An 18,189-nucleotide genomic window follows, 5' to 3' on the forward strand; every position below is an offset into this window, starting at 1 on the left:
TGTCGGGAGACGCAGGTGCCTTCCTCTTCGTGGGAAAACGGCCCCCCCCGCCCCGGCCCAGTGCAATTTTCCTTCCATAAATGACTTGCGGGTGGGGGGGTCTATTGTGCCCAAAAGAAAGAAATCAACACAGTACAGATGGTATTTCATACATATTTGGTTCAGTGTCATCTGCTGTGAACATAAATACCAGCTCCAACTTCACTGTTGTAAATGATAAGCTGAAGCGTCTTCAGTTGTTTTTTTCAGTCAAATGCCAGTAACAAAATGAAAAATCACCATTAAACCCCTCCTTTATTTGCATATTTTTGATGCTGTCAAAGAAGACAACACTAATGTAGCATAAGGAGAATTTTTAAATAGAAGCATTACATTTTAAAACCCTAATAAAGATAAAAGCAAAATAAACACTGGAATTTGAATTTAAAGGATGAGGAGAGCAAGATTATTCTGTGCTGGTAAAGTAATGAAGGTACTGGCTGGTAACAATTTTTAATAGCACATTAATGCAGAATTACTTTGGAATATCTACAGAAGTAGCGATGACATCCACATAAACACCAAATGGGTTCCAAATGATCGGTATTATCATAAAGAGCACCAAATGAATTAATAATGATGGAACACTTAAACGAAAAATGTTGTCATCCCTAATCTGTTGTCTTTTTTATGCACTGCTCGATTCATTTTTATCCAACTATGACCCTTGCATTCGTTTGCCTTTATATTTAAAATTATATATATTTCTGCGCAAACGCTCTGCTTATTCACTGCATGAAGCCGGACTTGGACTAGTCCAGCTTCATAGCAGTTCTGTGTTGGCATCGCAGAGTTCAGGAGATAGATAGACAGCAAGACAGCTGGATGCGAGACATAGCGCTGGGAAAATGACTATGACTAATAATAACCATAATAATAACCATTTCTACTTGATGGTCCCACATGTGCGTAGACCTCAGGGCACCCTTTAGCAGTGTTTAATAAACCAAATGACTCACTTTACAGGCAACGCAATGCGTCTCCCCACCATGAGGACGCCCACCAGGAGAGACGCCTGAGCTCGCCGTGGCTGTAGCCACCGGCACGCAGCGGGGAAGCAGGCAAGCGCCGGCGTGGGGCCCGAGGGCGGCTTCGGGGGTGCCCAGGACCCCTTGGGCACAGCGGGGACGGCAGCCGGCCCCGGCACCGCGCTCCCACCAGCAGGAAAGGGACCTGGGGAGCACAAGGCTCCCTCCCTCCTGCGGCCGAGCAAACAGCGTTGGTCTTGGTGGCGCAGCCCGGGCTGTGCGCCGCTCGGCAGGCATTCGCTATTGCTGCTTCTCTTGACCCGTTGCTTGCATAGAGTTTATTTCCTAGACAGCTGTTACTGACCGTAATCCTCTACGTGGTGCACGTAGAGCATAATGAAAGCCAAACTGGGACAAACTCTTTTCGCACTGGGCTCACCGTCAGCGCAAGATTGCAGAGCTGTCAAGGTGCTGGCATCTCCTTTTTTTTTTTTTTTTTTTTTTTTTTTTTTTAGTCAAGCAGCTGGAAAAGCCAAGTTCCCACCAGCCTTTGGGGTGCAAGAGCAGGCTGCAGGCCGGGGGCTGACTTGACACTGTCTGGGCTGAAAAATGCTAAAAAACACGTAGTTGTCGTTGTACAAGGATGGCCGGGGCCTTTGCTCGCTGCCAGGTGCAGCGGCGAGGCACCGTCCCACCACACGTGCTCTGCTTCTGCGACAGCAGCAACATATAATTATATTACAGATTAACTTGCAAATGCTGGTAGAGATGTACGCGACAGGAGAAAAATCAGTTGTCATCTTCTCTGGTGTCTTGTAGAGGGTCCCTCCAGCACGCCCTGCGTCTGTCAGGATCACTGCCCTGGGAGCACTAATCATTTTTATTAACCATTGAACAAGAAGATTCTTTTTATTTGAAAATGTAAAACATGCAGGAAGCACTACCTACAGTCTCTAATTCAGGTCCCATTAAAGGGCTTTTCTTCACCTCTCAGCTCTTCCATACGCTGCTGAAAGCTCCTTGCCATAAAAACCGGCGTTGCCCCGGTTCCACATCAGATGCTAATGTTCCCTCCTGTGCATTTGCATTTAGAAGCAGGAATTTATACTGAATAATTATACTTCATTTACCAGTGACCCGATGTAAAGCAAGCCCCTTTCAAAAGCTTCTCTCACTGCAATTTTATGAGGTGTTACTACATTTTGTTAACATTTTTCACCTTTAAATCGTTTTTATTTCATGTTTGGGTGATGAAAGGCTAAAGTGCTTTGACCTGAGAAAAATGAGCCAGAGGACAGCAGTAGCTCGAGGTCGCGTCGGCAGTTGTTGGTTTTGGTGAGTTGTTTTATGAAATACCGTTCCTGCTGCCCTCGGCCCCCGGCTCCGGCCGCGCTCTGGTTTGGGTGCTTCTGGCGGCCACCAGCGTGGGTATTTCGTGACTCCTACCGCCCAGAAAAAATCAGAAGTCATAATGGAAGAGGTGAATGAAATCGAGAAGAAAAAGGTTGGTATCTGGGGGCGTGCGCTTCCTAAGCTCATCAAAGGAGTACTTACGTTTTATTTACAAGCCATGGCTAATGCCGTCTAGTTAGCATTATAGATCAGATTCCTCGCATGCTTTTTTATTATGCAGCCTTGGCTGCTTCTGTGCGAGACTGCGGAATATTTTACTGCTTTGTGGCTCACATTCAACATGGCAAAAAAAAAAAAAAAAGTTGACAAAAATCCTGCTTTTTTTTTTTAAAAATGGATCTTTGTTTTCAACAGCCCTCCTGCTCTGACAAAACTGTTAATTAAACTGAAACTAAAACAAATTAAATGCACCTAATACAAAAAGCATTTGAATCCAAAATGTCATACTGAAGACTCATTGCCGTAGAGCCTCGAGGCAAGGCTGTGTTTGACACTTATCTCCTTCCATGTCCTTAAAGGCTGATTTTAGTGGAATGAGTCTGCAGATCGCCACTTTACCAGCTAATATCCCGTAATGGCTGCTGCTTACGTGCTGGGCGAAAACCCCAGAGCTGCCGTTTCCCCGGCAAAGAGATCACATTTAACAGGCCTCATCAGCGAGGTTGTGGCCCATCTAGTCTGTAAATACAGATAAAATATTAATGACAATGAAAAGGCTTTAAAGACCTAATTGCAACGGTCCAGAGCATGTCCAACTCCCTTTAAGTCCAGTTCAAGTTATCGATGGCTCTGGAGCGGGAAGAAAGCCGCACCACCACAAAACTTGGTCTTTCCAGGCCCTAGTTTACCTTACGATCATGCAGGGACTGAGGGCTATAAGCACCGTGCAGCCGCCCTCTCTTCCCGCAGCCACATACCTCTGAACAGCGCGAGGGCATGGTGAGGACATGGTGGCCAGCGCGGGCGCGTGCTTTGATGTGCGGTAATGAACTTGGCTTTTAATTCTGGGTTGCAACTTCCATCCAAACGCAAAACTCGCAGCTACAGAGAAGCTGCATGCATAATAAGGGGTGAAAGCAAGGATGCGGCGCGAGATGTGTCTGATGTTGGATGAGAGAAAAGATAGCCTTTAATCATTTTGTTTTCAAAGAAGCTTTAGAGAGCTCTTTGAAGATGAGGCTTTTTGAGAGCTGGAAAATAGGAGGCGGCAGCGTATTGCACTCACCTTCTGCCCGGCTTCACTCCTGCCCCTGGTTAACCTGCGTGTGGTAGATGACAGCATTTTATTCTTTGGCATCTTTGGCTCCCAGCAATCTAGTTTGGCATCTGGCACGCGTCTGCAAGGCTGACTGGATCTTGCACTGCCCAGACAGAGGTGATGCTGACCGAGAGGCTTTGATGTCTCCTGGCGCGAGGAAGGCCAGCCCAAGCGTATTTTTATTTGAGGTAATGAAGGTTCCTCGTCGTGGCGAGGGACACAAGCTAACCAGAACAGCGGCTAAAATAGGACGTCCTGCCTCCTGTGCTTGTGAGCTGATGGGGGCAGATAACGTAATGATGTGACTCCTGTCTGGCCATCACTGGCTGCAAAGGAATAATAATGAACATCTGCTTTGATTTGACTTTAAGGAAAACCATCAAGATGGCGAGACCCAGGAACTGTCCTCTAGTGCACACTTTGGGGTGGGAGAAGGCAAAAGAGATAAATGTCACTAGACCCGTCCTCACGTTACCTGATAATTACGTGTCTTGCTTCTCTAAATGGTGAGAGCAGGCGCTGCAGTGGCCAGTGGAGCAGGCTTGGCCTCCTGCACCTGGGGATCGGATGGGTCGCGCATTTGAGCTTTGCCTCCTATTTAATTCTTAACTCCGGTGCCTAAGAAATTAATTTTTCTCTTGCTCCCAGTCTCTTTCAGCTTAAACAATACCCCTGAATAGTCAGCTCTGCTTGGCAGCTTTGACCCATATATCTCCAGGCAATCAGATTGTGGATTTGTTTTCCATAAACATCAGCCAGCACAGTGCCTTTTTTGGTAATGCACTGCGCAGTTACACTACGAGCCTGCAACACTTGCTTACTTTGGCTGCCTTGCCCGTGCACATAAAACCCCGCTCTCACTGCAGCCGTGGGACCGAGCTGGTGCGAAAGGCTCTCGAAGGCGGCGGGCTGCGCTCGCGGTGGCTGAAGGCTTGCTTAGGTTTCCTCATAGCACCAGGGGCAGGATGCTCGTGTAGCAAGCAGGCCACACAAAAACCATGCCCCCTCCCCCTGCCCCACAAAAAATAACGAGCACAGTATCTAGTTGTATGTGTAATGGGCCTTGCTTAGCTGGGGTGAGAGGGCACTGAGACATGGCCAAACTGCGCAGCGTCAGCGTGCCTTGACGGCGCCAAGCGGGGACCTGGGCGTCGCGTCGCTGCATGGCCCGGTCCCCACCCAGGGCTTCACCCCAGCCAGATTACCATGTGCCAAACCCTCCTCCCTTCATCTGGTGAAATTTTAACCTGCCCCAAGACGTTCACCCCTCCAGTGCTGCCTAAAGAAATGGAATTTACTGTTCTTTCAGAAAAGAAAAGCAAAACAAAATCTGGTTCTCCCAAACTGTATTCGGTATAAGTAAGTTCTGCATATGTTTTATGTAGCAAGCTCCACTGCTCTCAGTACCACCCTGAGACACTATCATTTTCCGAGCTGCATACCCCTACTAGCATGTTGAAGGTAAAATTTTAAAGGCCTAAAGAGGTCTTTGATGTTCAGTGCGAATTGTCTCCTGTGCATTAAAAACAAAACCACTTTCCCCTTTCTGCCCTCGAGTCTGTAGCACGTACTTAAACCCTGGCCTTGTTTTCAGAGGTGTGAAAGGTTTGTGACAGGCACAGCAGCTAATAATACCTCTAAAATTTAGGCTGTTTATGGACTTAAGTATGGCTCTACAGAGTAAGTGAGATGCAAATAACTTGAAAAAGTTTGGAGATAGATAGTGTGTTGGACTCCTGGTTTCACTGCTGTGCTGTGCTGTTCTAGATGAGACCAGGGCAGGCCAGGCCTTGCCGATTTTAATTAGGTTTATTGCTACAGCTGTGTAGCTGTGCATATATGTGAACATTTGCTATCTATATCTAATATAAGTGACTGAAATATAAAATTTCCAGACATGAGTCCAGTGAAGGCTTTGACAAATCTGGGTTCTGCTCCACATCGGAGCTGGAGCTGGGGGCAGCGGGTCGGAGCGAAGCCCTGCCCCAGACAGACACGAAGGCAGAGGGTGGCTGGTGCCTGGCGGAGCTGCGCGTTTGCTGCCTCCAGTCTCACCTTCAGCCTCAGGCTGCAGAGCGCCGCTGAACCGCCCGCTCGTTGCCGTCACCGCGCCGTGTTTAGCTGATGGCGGCATCGTAAGAGGGGTATTATAGCACCACGTAGGTACTAGTTTAATTAATGAAACGTGCAAAGTCTCCTTTGAAGCTCTCTTGTGCCGCTCAAGCGCAGGGAGTCAGGCTCTGCTACGCCTGGCTTCGCCTCCTACGAGGCAGGGCTGGACTGTCGCCGCTGACCCTCCGTGGGGAAGAGCCACGGCCTGACAGAAACAGCAAGGAATGGTTTTGACTCCTACAAAGGGGAAGGATTTTACAGTGATTTTTTTTTTTCTGCCCCCCCCCCCGTTTTGAGCCTGACGGTGTCCCTGCCGCTCCAAGGGGCCAGGATCACACCTGCTCGCTGTCCTCCTGCTGCTCACTCCTACCCAGCCTGGTTATCTGCTTTCTCATTTGAAAATAAGCATTGACAAACACAGAGATGGGGAAGGTCAGTCATGAGTGGGGAATGGCAAAACACCCTCCACCCCCCTCCCTCTCCCCCCACCCCACACCTTTTGGAAGCAGATGGTTTCTGCAGGGCCAGCAGCCCAGCAACCAGAGACGCTGCCAGTCATTCAGCCGAAACCCGCGGCCTTCGTCTGCCCCACTGACTGCAAAAGCACCGCGCTCCCACACCCATCAATCAGCACAGACCAGGTGCCTGCAAGCAGCTCTTGCCAGTCTTCTTTTATTACCTTTAAAAAGCCAAGAAACCCAGAACAAGACAAAAACTGAGACCATGTGAACATCATGCAATGGATTCACTTTAAAGCAGGCTTGGGGCGGGAGTGGGGAAGAAACAAAAAGCATGTTAGAGTAGTAATATGACTTCACCCATGTCTAAAGGCCAGGTCTGATGGCCGGTCACTGGTGGGGCTGGTGGCGACTGCTGCGAGTGAGCAGGCCGATGCTGAAGGCAGGACATGGAGACACACATGGTCCACCACCATGGGCAACCCCCTTTCTCACTGCGACCCAAACGTAATTTGCTGTGTGGTGACAACAGTGACAAATATTCCTGACTTTTGTCATCAGTAGTTTCTGCTTAGGCAAAGTCCCTTTGGAAAGGAGCAGCACAATGAAGAGTTGCAAGGTTTTTTTTTTTTTTTTTCAGTTCAGTTATGTTATTTAGTGTGACTACTACTGCAGCAGTCAATTAGTGGAGTGGATGTTATCCAACATGAGTGAAGTTATCACACTCTGCCTTTCAGTATAGCTCTGTTGTCTTAAAAATTCATAGCATAAACCAGAATATTATCTTCTCAAAGGATGTGTTTTGGAGACTTTCAGCTACCATGGAAATAACTTGGCATCTTGTCTACCTTGTGGATGTGACAAAACACATGCCCTTATTTTCCTGAGGTATAGCCAACACTGGAGTTCCATTACATTTAATGGAGTTGGGTCACCCATAAAGTTATTCATAAGGTATTTTGTGAGTGGTTTTCACCTTCTCTTTGAAAAAATAAATTATATCAGCAAGTTCATGAGGTACAAACGGTGCTGGCATTTCAGCTGTTATTATGTTATTAACTTTTTTAACCTAATAATTTTCAATCAACAAAAAGAAGCAATTTTCATTCACTCCAGTGCCCAGGAATTGAAGATTCTGCAACATGTTCGCTTACGGTTCACCTTGACAGTTACCTAATTCCCTCCCAGATAGAAACATTACCCCCCCCGGCACTCCCATGGCAGTTATTGAGAATTTCCATTTCCCCTTCAGTTATGATTTAATTTAGAAAGCAAAGATTTCCTAAGCTATGGGGGAGTAAAGATAGATGATATGGGAGAAGAAGGCTGATGAAATGTAGTTGACTCCGGATCTGAAATATTTTATCCCTCCTCAATGTAGGTTAAATTATTCTTCACCTTTCCCACATCCATAATTGTCGCTGATCTTGGACCAACTCAAAACCCTACTACTGAGTTCAGTAGACTCAAAATTGCCACTAGAACTGGAAAAAGAAAAAAAAGAAGAAATTTGTTAGTGTCCATGTACAATATCCCAAGACTATACACAGCTATGAGATACAGCAAATTTAAGAAAGCCAATTTTTTTTCTCATCACTGAGTATTTATTATATATAACAAATACATGAAAAAGAAAAAACTATATTGTGTGATATAAATAGTTTATTTACATTACAGAAAAACATCAAGACAATGTATACTATTTCAAATATATCCATACATAATCAAATATAGCTGTAGTACATGTTCTCATTGGTGTAGATTACCACAAATGCAAGGCAACATGTGTAGATCTTGTCTTAATCTTTTGTCTATAATACTGTATTTTGTAGTCCAAGCTCTCTGCAGTTAGTTTTGCCATTGTGGAAACATGCGCTCTTTAAATTAACCTTGTCGATGCTCTTGTTGTGTTGTCTGAACTGTAGTGCCCTGTGTTTTGCTTCTGTCTGTGGATTCTGTTGCTCCTGGGACATTTCCTGGAAAAAAGAGTTGCATGAATACACAGTGCTTAGCATGGATCTGCTTAAAAAATGGTGCGGGGAGTAAGGAAAGGATGGGGATGCTACAGAGGGAGCTTTCTGGCACTCATCAGATTTCCTCTTCAATGAAACAAGAAGACGACCTGGCTAATGTCAAGAATACTTTGCCTCACTGTTTATTGTCAGCAAGAAAAGCATGAAACATACTGTAAACAAAAAAAATGGGAGGAGACATTTAAGCTCATACGGTTAGACACTCTTAGGACAAAGAAACGGCTTAACGGTGAGTGGTGGTGACTCTGCTGTGGTGCAACAGCCCATGCTGCACCACATTTCCTAGCTGTAGTTCAGCTGTAATTCAAGTCATTTTTAAATAAAAGAATTATTTTCAGCAAGTTGCAGGTGGAAGATGCAGGCTGATCTCACACTCACCTGCTAGGCATCCTCGCTCTGTGAGCCAGTGACCAAGTGGACCCAGGCAGGCGCGAGTAGTAAATGTTTCTATGGCTTGACTTGCCAAAGAGCTAAGCAGCTACGATCCCTATTAGTTTCCATGGAAATTGTCCACGCTGCGGTCATTAGCGAGCGGCTAGCTTACGTGCGGCTGCCGGCACCGCACTATGCGCCTCAGTCACAGATAGCTGCTTTCTTTCAGAAAGAAATTGCCCTGGAAAGGCAGAATCTTATTTTCCTTTGGATGGCTGCAAAGGCACAGCTCTTTGGCCTCGGACAAGGCCCTACAGTGCCCCTCGACAGGGGCATGTTTCAAGCTTTTACCTGAAGCTGGATCAGCTATGGGGGCTGCTCAGAAGTGTTTCCCACTAATGGAAAGATAATAGCATGTTTGCGGTTTCCTCCCCTGAAAAGGCACCTTTAGTCAGAAAGCAGGGAGACGTTTCGCCCGAGGTGAAGGCTGCAGGGAGCTCTAAGCGAACTGCCAGGCAGGCAGAGCTACAGCAGGGTGACCAACAGCCTCTAAAGATGTTTGCACTTCTTGTGCTTGTGATACTAATAGGAAAATAGTGAGCTACAGAAAGACGGCTAGCAATAAAAACAGTCCCTTCCCAGGGTCACCGAGTTCAGATTTTGCACAGGACGGGGAACAAGCTATTCCCAATGCAGCCATGTGTTTGTCCCCTTTCCTCAGCTGGCGCTCGGTAAGGGTTTTGCCCTGGGCGCACTTTGCTTTGCCCTCTGCATGGGCAGCAGCGCAAGAAAGACTGAAACACCCTCTTAGAGTAGCACGATAGAAAGCCCTACAATACACCAAAAACCATGCAGACATGGGGGGAAAAAAAATCGCTTTGTGGTGTGGTAACTCACGTCTCTGTTGGGCAAAGGCTTGCACCAGGCCTTGTTTCTGTGGCACCCTGGGGCTGCAGGCAGTGCAGCGCCTGCCCTCTCCTAGTGCCCTGGGAGCCCAGAGCACTGGCCTTCAGCCCGGTGCCAAAAACTGCTCTAACAGCAAAGTACAGCCAGAAGAAATTGTAGTGCCCCCTTAAAAAGGCTACAGGCTTTTTCCTTGTTGAATGGAAATGATGCTAAAGTGTTGTGATGCCAAGTGAGAGGCTAAATAAGAGCAACAGCATGAGGATTTAGGAAGCGTTTCAAAGTCCTGAAATATGATTATGTAAGTGTCCAACAAAATATGGGTCAGATTGTCCTGACGTGTCTCACTTTCAAGCTGCTGGGACCACCCCCTCATGGGAAATAACAGTATAGCGGAGCGCTATATTCTGCCTCATGCCTTTCTGGGAAGCAGTGAGGAGGCTGCTGCCGTTACTACAGGAAAAATAAGCCTGCATCTGCAGGGCTCGCTGAGGTTACGGCAAAGCTTTCAGTATGAAACGAATGCAGACTTCAGCTAGTTATGATTTCATGACAAACTCATTATTCACTGCATGTGCCTAAAAAGGCGATCAAACTTTCTGAGTGAGTCAAGGAGCTGTTGTTAGCAAACACAGAGCTGATTCATTGAGCCGCACGTCATGTGCGCGCTGACAGCCTCCCGGCCCAGACGGTCCCCGAGCAGCCTCTCGTGCCCGCTGGACGAGGGAGATGATTACACACCAGGGATGTGCATGGGAGAGCACCGGCATCTCACAAGCACAGCACTGCTAAATCCTGGTGTAGTGCCGTCAGCAAAATATCATGACCAGGGCATCAGGGGTTCCCGCTATGTCCCAAACGATGAGTATTTAAGCTGCTTGTAAAAAGAGATTAGCAAAAGCACAAGCAAACCCCATGTGATGTCCAGCCTCAACTCTACAGCCAAACTGCAGGTCTGCGCTGCAAGGCTAGGAAGAGTTTGGGCACAGCAGCACGTGGCCTCTCCACCTGGACCGCGTCCTCAGCAGACACTGGTCTTGGGCTGGGTGCACAGAGAAGAAACATTAAAATAAAAAAGAAAAAAAAAGAAAAAAAAAGAAAAAAAGAAAAAAAAAGGGCTTACATATCCATATCAGGCACACCGCACACTGATCAGAGCAGTTAGGGGGTCAGTTACAGCCTGTGTGCCTTTAGACCTCTGCCTAGCAAACGGGGGTCTTCATCACGTCCCTAGGTAGGAGGGAGGCAGCGTGCGGCTTCGGGAAGGTGAGCACAGCCCTGCTCTTCTCTAGGGCCAAGTCCTGAACCATGGCAAACCGAGCAAAGCAGGGCTGGGGAAACAGGCCTGGGGGACAAGGGGGTGCTCAGCTGCGGAGCCTGAGCTTATGTGTACCAGGGCAAAATTGGATGGATTTAGTATGACACATGGAGATGCCTGGTGAAGCGGGATGACCAGGATGGTCAGAGGTCCCCGGGGATGCAGCCATGCTATTTTCCAGAATGACAGATACAGATGTTCCCGCTGGAAGCAAGGAAATGTGTATCTGACAGCAGCAGTCCCCAAACTGACACTGAGAGTACCTGTATGGTCACGTATTCCAAGCTCTGCAGAAATTCCCTTAAATGTAGATATTACACCAATTAAGATTGTGAAAAAGTATCTGCTAACCAAAAGTACCCTTTTTGATGCATAATATACTATTCTACCAACCGATGGAAGCAAAGATATACAAAGGTCCCAGGGCCAAGGCTCCTCAAGTACTTACATGACAACTGCTTAAATGCAATGCTATAAGATTAACATCTATGTTGGGTCTGAAGTGCATCTGGGTTTCTTAAGAGGGCTGTTGGCATTTAACCAGCTTTTCAGACTTAGTCATCTGCTAAAAATTGAGTGACAGCTTTTCCTTGGTCCTTAACTCTTCAATCAAAAGTTCTTTGTAATGTTCTGTGTGGGGGATGGATTCATTTATGAACACAGCAGTTATATCAGTGTAAACTAGGTACTGGAGCACAGGCTGCCTGCCCTCCATCAACTGAAGCTTGCTCCCTAGCTTGCGTTACGTACAACGTGATTCATAGCAGGTAAAACACATTACGCATTCAATTTTTATCATGTTATTTCTTCACATAAATAAGCTGCTGTGACTAAATATAATGGAAGCACTAAAAGTGCAAAGCCATAAAGAAAACTGCTGAGAGTCATTATTACACTAGGCCATACCTTTATTATTTACCATCCTCCTCCACCTATATCGTTGCTTCTCTTTTGCCTTATCTCTAAGCTAAAAGTCCCCTGGTGCGGGGAGTGCGCTCACCACGAGCATGCCTCACAGTGCTCTGACGCCTTCCCTCCCTGCTGCTGTGACGCTGGTTCCCTGCTCCTCCACCCCGGGGCTCATTCTCATTGCTTCCCTTCTGCTGGCACCAGCGATCTGTAGCAAGGTGGTCAAGCTCATTAAGGAACCGAGCCATGCAAAAACAAGTCACCCGTTTTGTTGGTTGAGTTTTCAGCTGAAACTGTCCCCTGATTGGGTTCCTTGTGTGGCTACACAAATGCTACTGCTGGCCTAAAGCATCGGCAGGAACCCAAGAGACCAGGCGCCAAGGGAAAGGGCAAGGGCGGGCAGCCCCTTTCAGCGAATTTATTCAGATTAATGTGTCCGCGGAACAACAGCTCTGAAAGTGCTCAGCAGCTGCTGCTAAGATATTTTGAGCTGTGGAGGACACCATGTATATTTGCACTATTTCAGGTATGATTTTAATAGCAAGAACAGTAATGATAACTAAATGATTTACAATGGTATCCCTATGTGGCTCAAATGCAGGGTTTGGACACAGTGCACAAAATTCATCTCATAAATCAATTAAGTGAAGTTGCACTGAAATCAGCAGCAAAGCATTTGGCTGCACTGGCCTCTGACTGAGTCGAGTTTCCCTTCTTTCTGCTACGAATCTTATGGGGGATGCGTGGTATATTCAAGAGTTCAAGGCACGAGTTCAAACCAGCAGAGTCAGGTTCTCCAAAGCAGATGACTTCAAAATACTCAATTACTTATGCATAAGCCCTCTCTTGTCACATGGATTTCTCTTAGGCCACTTATGTGTATACTTTTGCAAATATATCTCTAATCATTACATGAGGACGGCGGATGCTCTGCAGTAATTATGTGCACTACAGAAAAAAGTCGGAAATCATAAATTAACTTGGTTACAAAGTGTGAGGGAAAAGGTAACATCTATGTAAGAAAACAGTGTGATGGGTAATTTACGTTAGCATACCAGAGATCTTAGAGTATATCTATTGAGCAAGAAGCAGTCATTCAGGGGCTACTGTCTCCACTCTTCAGTATAAAGTACTTTGCTTCACTGCATGAAGTTGACAAACTAGAGTCACTTGAAGAAATGATATAGAGGTTCCCCCCCTCCATTACCAGTTACTATTTCCTTTTTCTATTTCCTTTTTTTGAATTATTTCTGTGAATACCACCACAAGGTCATTTAATGCCTCTTTTGGCATCTACTACTGAGGCCAGACTTGATGGTTAGCTTGGCCAGAAAGCAGCTAAGTTTCATCATATGATTTTGCTTTATGTGTTTAGGCAAGAGAAGGATTTATGGTTTTTTTTTTTTTTTTCTCTTTTCCAGGAGCAAATGCTACACTTGTCCTCCAGCCAGATAGTGCAACATAGGCACTGAAATATCCTAGAGATTTTGTTTTCTTCAGAGATATGATACCTGGTTTTTATTTTCTTGAGTTTTTAAAAGAAATTTATTTCTAAAAGAACGATTTCTCAGTGCAGCTGGCTGAGTGAGTTTAGCCTTGTGATTTCTGAGAGAAGCCTGAATTCAGAACTCACCCTGACTGAACCCTTCCAGAGATAAGAAAATCAGTTTAGTGGGGAAGTAGAGTGGCACTTGTAGGAGGGGAAGGACTGCCTTTATACCTCTCATTCTCAACTACCTTGGGGCTGTCATTTCCATTCTAATAAATCTTTCCTACTCATTAAAAAAAAAATAAAGCATACATGGCTAGGTGTGCCATCATCTAGTGACGAACTTAAACATGTAGGGTGCCTTTGAACATGTGTACAAGCCTAATGAAATCATTTAATCAATGGGACTGCAAACAGGCTTAAAAGTTTGTATGCTTTGCCTGATTAGGACTATGGGAATAGGCCCTTGAGGAAACCAGATGAAGATATGATTAGTTTTATTTAGTAAGTGTTGATCCAGCTGCTGTATTTATATTCCCCTTATTTATATGAACACATTTGTCCAAGCATCTGAATACAGAATAGGAAACTTCATTTGCTGTAGGTATTGTTGCCACCTAAGTTTAAGCTGTAAGTGAAAATACAGTTACAATAATAAAGCAGCACTGGCTAGTGGGACCAGACAATACTTTCTCTTTTTTGTGAATTAAATAGTATTTGTTATCAGCAGTGTCACTGCAGAAATCTGTGTAATCAATTCATAAAGCAAGTAAAACAAGACCCCTTTCTTTTTCTATTGCAAAATAACAGAGATACTGACCTTGTAATGCAGAGGACTACAACGCAGATGATAGCAATCTGGATAGTTCCAATCACAGCTGCTATTAAGACATACTGAAATCGTACCGGACCTGGAACCACATATAAAACGCTGTAGTCCTTTTTTTCACAGTGTTGTCCAGTATAGCCAGCATCACATCTGAAATGAAAAACATTTGTTCCAGTTACTTTATAACTACTGTTTTTGAAGAACTGTGAAACAAATTATCTCGAGAATTAGTGGCCTAAGTCTGTGCTTACGTGCTTTTTTTGCAGGATGCCCCCCAGACAAGCGAGAGCACCTGTGCCTGGAGACCTCCTGGGCTTAGCACACAGAACGGGGTAGGTCTGAGCCTGGCCTGGTGCTACCCCAGTCCGTTCCTCTGCACAGGGAAATGCGAGCGAGAACTACGCCAGCTGCCAGTAGTACCTCTCTTGAGCAGCATGGGATCACCTGGATTCAGAGAAATCCCTTTTCTTCCCAGCAGGCTAGGCAGGGGCCACTGTTGGTGGCTTTACCGCAATGCAGAGGAGACGGCAAGGGCCTTGCCTCTGCCGTTATGGTCCCCTGTACCAGAGCAATGGCACACAGCCCAAGGCTGTGGAAAAGCAGCTAGAGCAAAACGTATTATTTCAGAAGTGGGCAACAGGGTTGTGGCAACAACACTGAGCTACTCCCTGGAGGTGCTCGGAGGACTAGGACTGTACTGTGATAAGACTCATCCAGCATCAAGTGGAACTACTTGTATGTTGGATAAAAATCCATTTAGCATTCTGCATAACATATTTTAGATTTCTCTCTTTCTTTGGGGAGGTGGGGGAGGGTAAGAAGCCATCTAGTTGTGGATCCTTATGCAGATTACCTCTAAGGAGGTGATAAGCAATCATCCGAGCTCCATATGTAATGTGATTAGGTGTTCCTGCAAGTGGATACATCATTTACATTTTGTCTGGTTGCTATTAAAAACTCCTCTGTTGATCCTGCACCCCTCCATCAGAGTGCTGCCTGCTGCACTGCTCACTGCTTCCCGTTCCTGAGGCCCAGCATCTCCCTTCTGTGACTTCCCCTGCCCAGGGAACAGAGAGCAGTTTCCCCATGTTAGCCCTTGCCTTGTTTCTGCGAAGAAGGCCAAGCAGGAAGAAGCTAAAATCAAGGACTTTCAGATCAACAACAGTAGCAACAATAAGAGACTTAGCCAGACTGTCTGGGCCTTCTCTCAGAGGTGTTGGTGGCACCATGGCCTTCGAGCTTCCATCCTTCTCCTCCATTTTATTCCTACACCTGTTTGCTGTAAGAGCAGTTTGAGGAAAGGACACTGTCCAGCTGAATGAAAAACCAAACACGCAGCAGGTAGAAAGAGCAGAATGGACCCTGGCTATTTCTGGAAGCTAGGAGAAGTGGGTTTGAGGCTCTGTCCTTCGTACCAGGCCCTGAGGGAATGGTCTGGCCCTTATCTCTGCTTTCCCAGCCCCGTGTCCTGGGAAAATGCTGCTTCATGCATAATAATCCTTTTCTTTGCCACTGGGCTGGTGATGGGACTTCAGAAGTAATATCCTAACCTCTGCAGTGAGGCATTCACTGCTGAAACACCTGCTTTCACCGTTTCACGCTTTCGCCTTCTCCCTGCCCTAGTCTCCTCTGAAGTCCCACCGGGCACAGCCGGGGAGGAAGCGGCTTTCGCCGGCCCTTTGCCCCACAAGCGTCACTCCGTCCACGGTGGGGGGAATATCGCTAGGTGGCATCTCACCGCGTCAGGCTGAGGAGGCTACCTGCTTGTTGTCTTCGCGCTTTGTGAAGTGTTTTCCGAAATATTTAAATATAACTGCAGGTTACTGAGTGTTTTTATAATCAATTAACGTTGTGCATAATTCAATACAGTTTTGCCACATAAAATGGGGACTTTGTTGAATAATTTAAGTCTAATGGGTTTTACAGCACAAAGGGCGATGGTTGCCATTATATTCCATAGTTCATCTAGATTAAGTGTTTTTGTAAGTCGTCATTTTCATGGGTTTAGCTTTCCCTCCTTGGTAGGACAAGGGTTACCTGCAAGACGGTTCCAGCATATTAGTCGAGTGCTCACACTTCCCGTGCATGCAGAAGCCGTTGTAGTGCTCTGGACAAGGGATGTAGATCCCTCTCGCACTCTCCTCCAGTTTATTTGCATTCTCTGTGAAGACAGGTGAAAAGAGCATTAACCTGACAAAGCAGTGTAAGGGGAAGCCACAGAAAGAACTCAATTTTAAAAAGAGGAAAATCAAAGGGGCAAGATGTGAAAGATCTAATTTATGTGAAGAAAGAGTAAGATTTTGCACCTTAAAACAGGTGCTCAGGCAGGAATAAAATAATCCAGTGTAGATGCAAACCTTTGTAAGGTTTTCTGTCATTCTTTTGCATATCTAATTCCTGTCAAGTTATTGCAAATGAGGCACCAGAAAAAACTAATTTGACTATTCAAAAACTGATTACAGAATAGCACATGAAAAATGCCTAATCATTTCCATTATCCTATACAGACTGCCTCCTCATACTCAGGCGAGGCAAGGAAGACTCTGAACATTTGCATGTAATATACCATTACAATATATTCATTGACTCAATACAATATGTTCACAAAGATAATTTTGTGGCTAAACCAGAGGAGCAGGAGTCAGGAGCTGCAGTTCGGTCAGTGCTGCATGCTTCCTCCATGCCGTGGGGCACGCCTGCATCCCCGAGCGCTGGCCCCGTCCCACCGCAGGGGCTGAGGAAACTTCCTGGGACCTTCTAAACTGCCTTGACTGTGTAGGTCTATTTCTGTGGCTGTTAAATAGTCACCGAGATTGTAAACCCTGGAAAATATTTCCCTCCACGTAGCCAGGAAAGTGGAGGCATCATTTTATTTCAAAACAGGGATGTGTTTAACATTTACATATTGGGTTGAAATGCCTAGTGCTCTTGGCAGTAAATGCACGTGAATTCTGTGGGACACCAGGCTGCTCATCACCCGTGGCGAACCCATTCAGAGCCCTCGACCTGGGTTAGGGATTTCGGAACTCACTTCTCAGATTTTTCCACTTCCTTACAATTATGTTTGCCGTGTAGACTGTCAGCCTGCCTGGTATCAGGCGGTGAGCAGCAAGAGGCACCACACGCCGTCTCGCTCACCCGGGGAAGGCCAGAGCCCAGCACAACCTGCGTGCGAGGGAGCCGGTTTTGAGCCAGCGTCCTCAGGAGACGCAGGAGGGAGACAAGTCACGCCAGAGGGCCAGAAGAAAACTGCCGTCCTGTCTCAGCTACATAGGTTTGTTGGAAGAGTGGGAGAGCCTCAGTCAGGCAACCAAAGTGCTGGGAGTACCTGACATCTCAGAGCTGCTGAGTCGAGGAAATGCAGGCTGAGCCATGTGTCTTCGAAAACAGGGTGAGTGTCAAAGTTGTTCTAACATCCCTTTTCAGAATGACATGGTCATTTGGTTGGTTTGAAATGCAAGTTAGCATGTATTCCTCTTTTATTTGACAGACGTCATACGCTAAATAAAATGTTTCATAATTACTAAAACCAAATTCTTCAATTTAACCAATATTTATGACACTAAAAACAGTAAAAAAAGTTCACTTGGTAAACATTTTTTTTTGGTTTAAATTTCCCACCAGGTGGAACAGAACTTTCATTTTTATTAATCCTAAGGATTTTTTTTCAGGCCAAAGGTAAAAAACCCACCAGTACTCTGCTCCTCTGTGACCATGGTCCCTTCGGAGACCTCTTAAGACACGTTCTGACTGGTTCTGTTGACTTTCCTGAAGTCAACAGAAGTGCTTCACAGTGTGAAGCCTTCTCTGTTCCAGTCTGATCTGTACCAGTATTATCTAGTTATGATTAATTAAAGTAAAATAAAAGTTTCACTGAGGAAAGAGTGGGCACAGAAACAAGATGAAGGATTTGCATCTTCCAGATGAAGTCCCTGAATTTTGTAAAAAAATTTGCATTTTATGTTCTGTCTCTAAGGCAGTTTGCCAGCAGTAGGCATACCTTTGGGAAAGTGCGTGTGGCAGATCCAAGATCCAGAGCCTCATAATGAAATTCTTTCCTGTCACCACTGTCCAAGGAGCGTTCTACG

At 45.9% G+C, this 18,189-nt stretch overlaps 1 protein-coding gene across 2 annotated transcripts in view; it reads right to left on the reverse strand.

The window, feature by feature from the left end:
• Positions 1 to 6,436: 6,436 nt before the first annotated feature.
• Positions 6,437 to 18,189, reverse strand: part of TMEFF2 (transmembrane protein with EGF like and two follistatin like domains 2) — a 213,335-nt gene continuing 201,582 nt past the window's right edge. For both annotated transcript variants that reach the window (XM_064515115.1, XM_064515114.1), the window contains exons 8-11: positions 16,139 to 16,262; positions 14,093 to 14,251; positions 8,138 to 8,224; positions 6,437 to 7,732 (exon numbers count right to left, since the gene is read on the reverse strand). In XM_064515115.1, coding sequence (XP_064371185.1) covers positions 7,636 to 7,732; positions 8,138 to 8,224; positions 14,093 to 14,251; positions 16,139 to 16,262 — 467 coding nt within the window. In that variant the 3' untranslated portion in view covers positions 6,437 to 7,635. The remainder of the gene's footprint in view (positions 7,733 to 8,137; positions 8,225 to 14,092; positions 14,252 to 16,138; positions 16,263 to 18,189) is intronic.

This window comes from Dromaius novaehollandiae, chromosome 7, assembly GCF_036370855.1.
Source record: "Dromaius novaehollandiae isolate bDroNov1 chromosome 7, bDroNov1.hap1, whole genome shotgun sequence".
Classification (NCBI taxonomy): Eukaryota; Metazoa; Chordata; class Aves; order Casuariiformes; family Dromaiidae; genus Dromaius; species Dromaius novaehollandiae.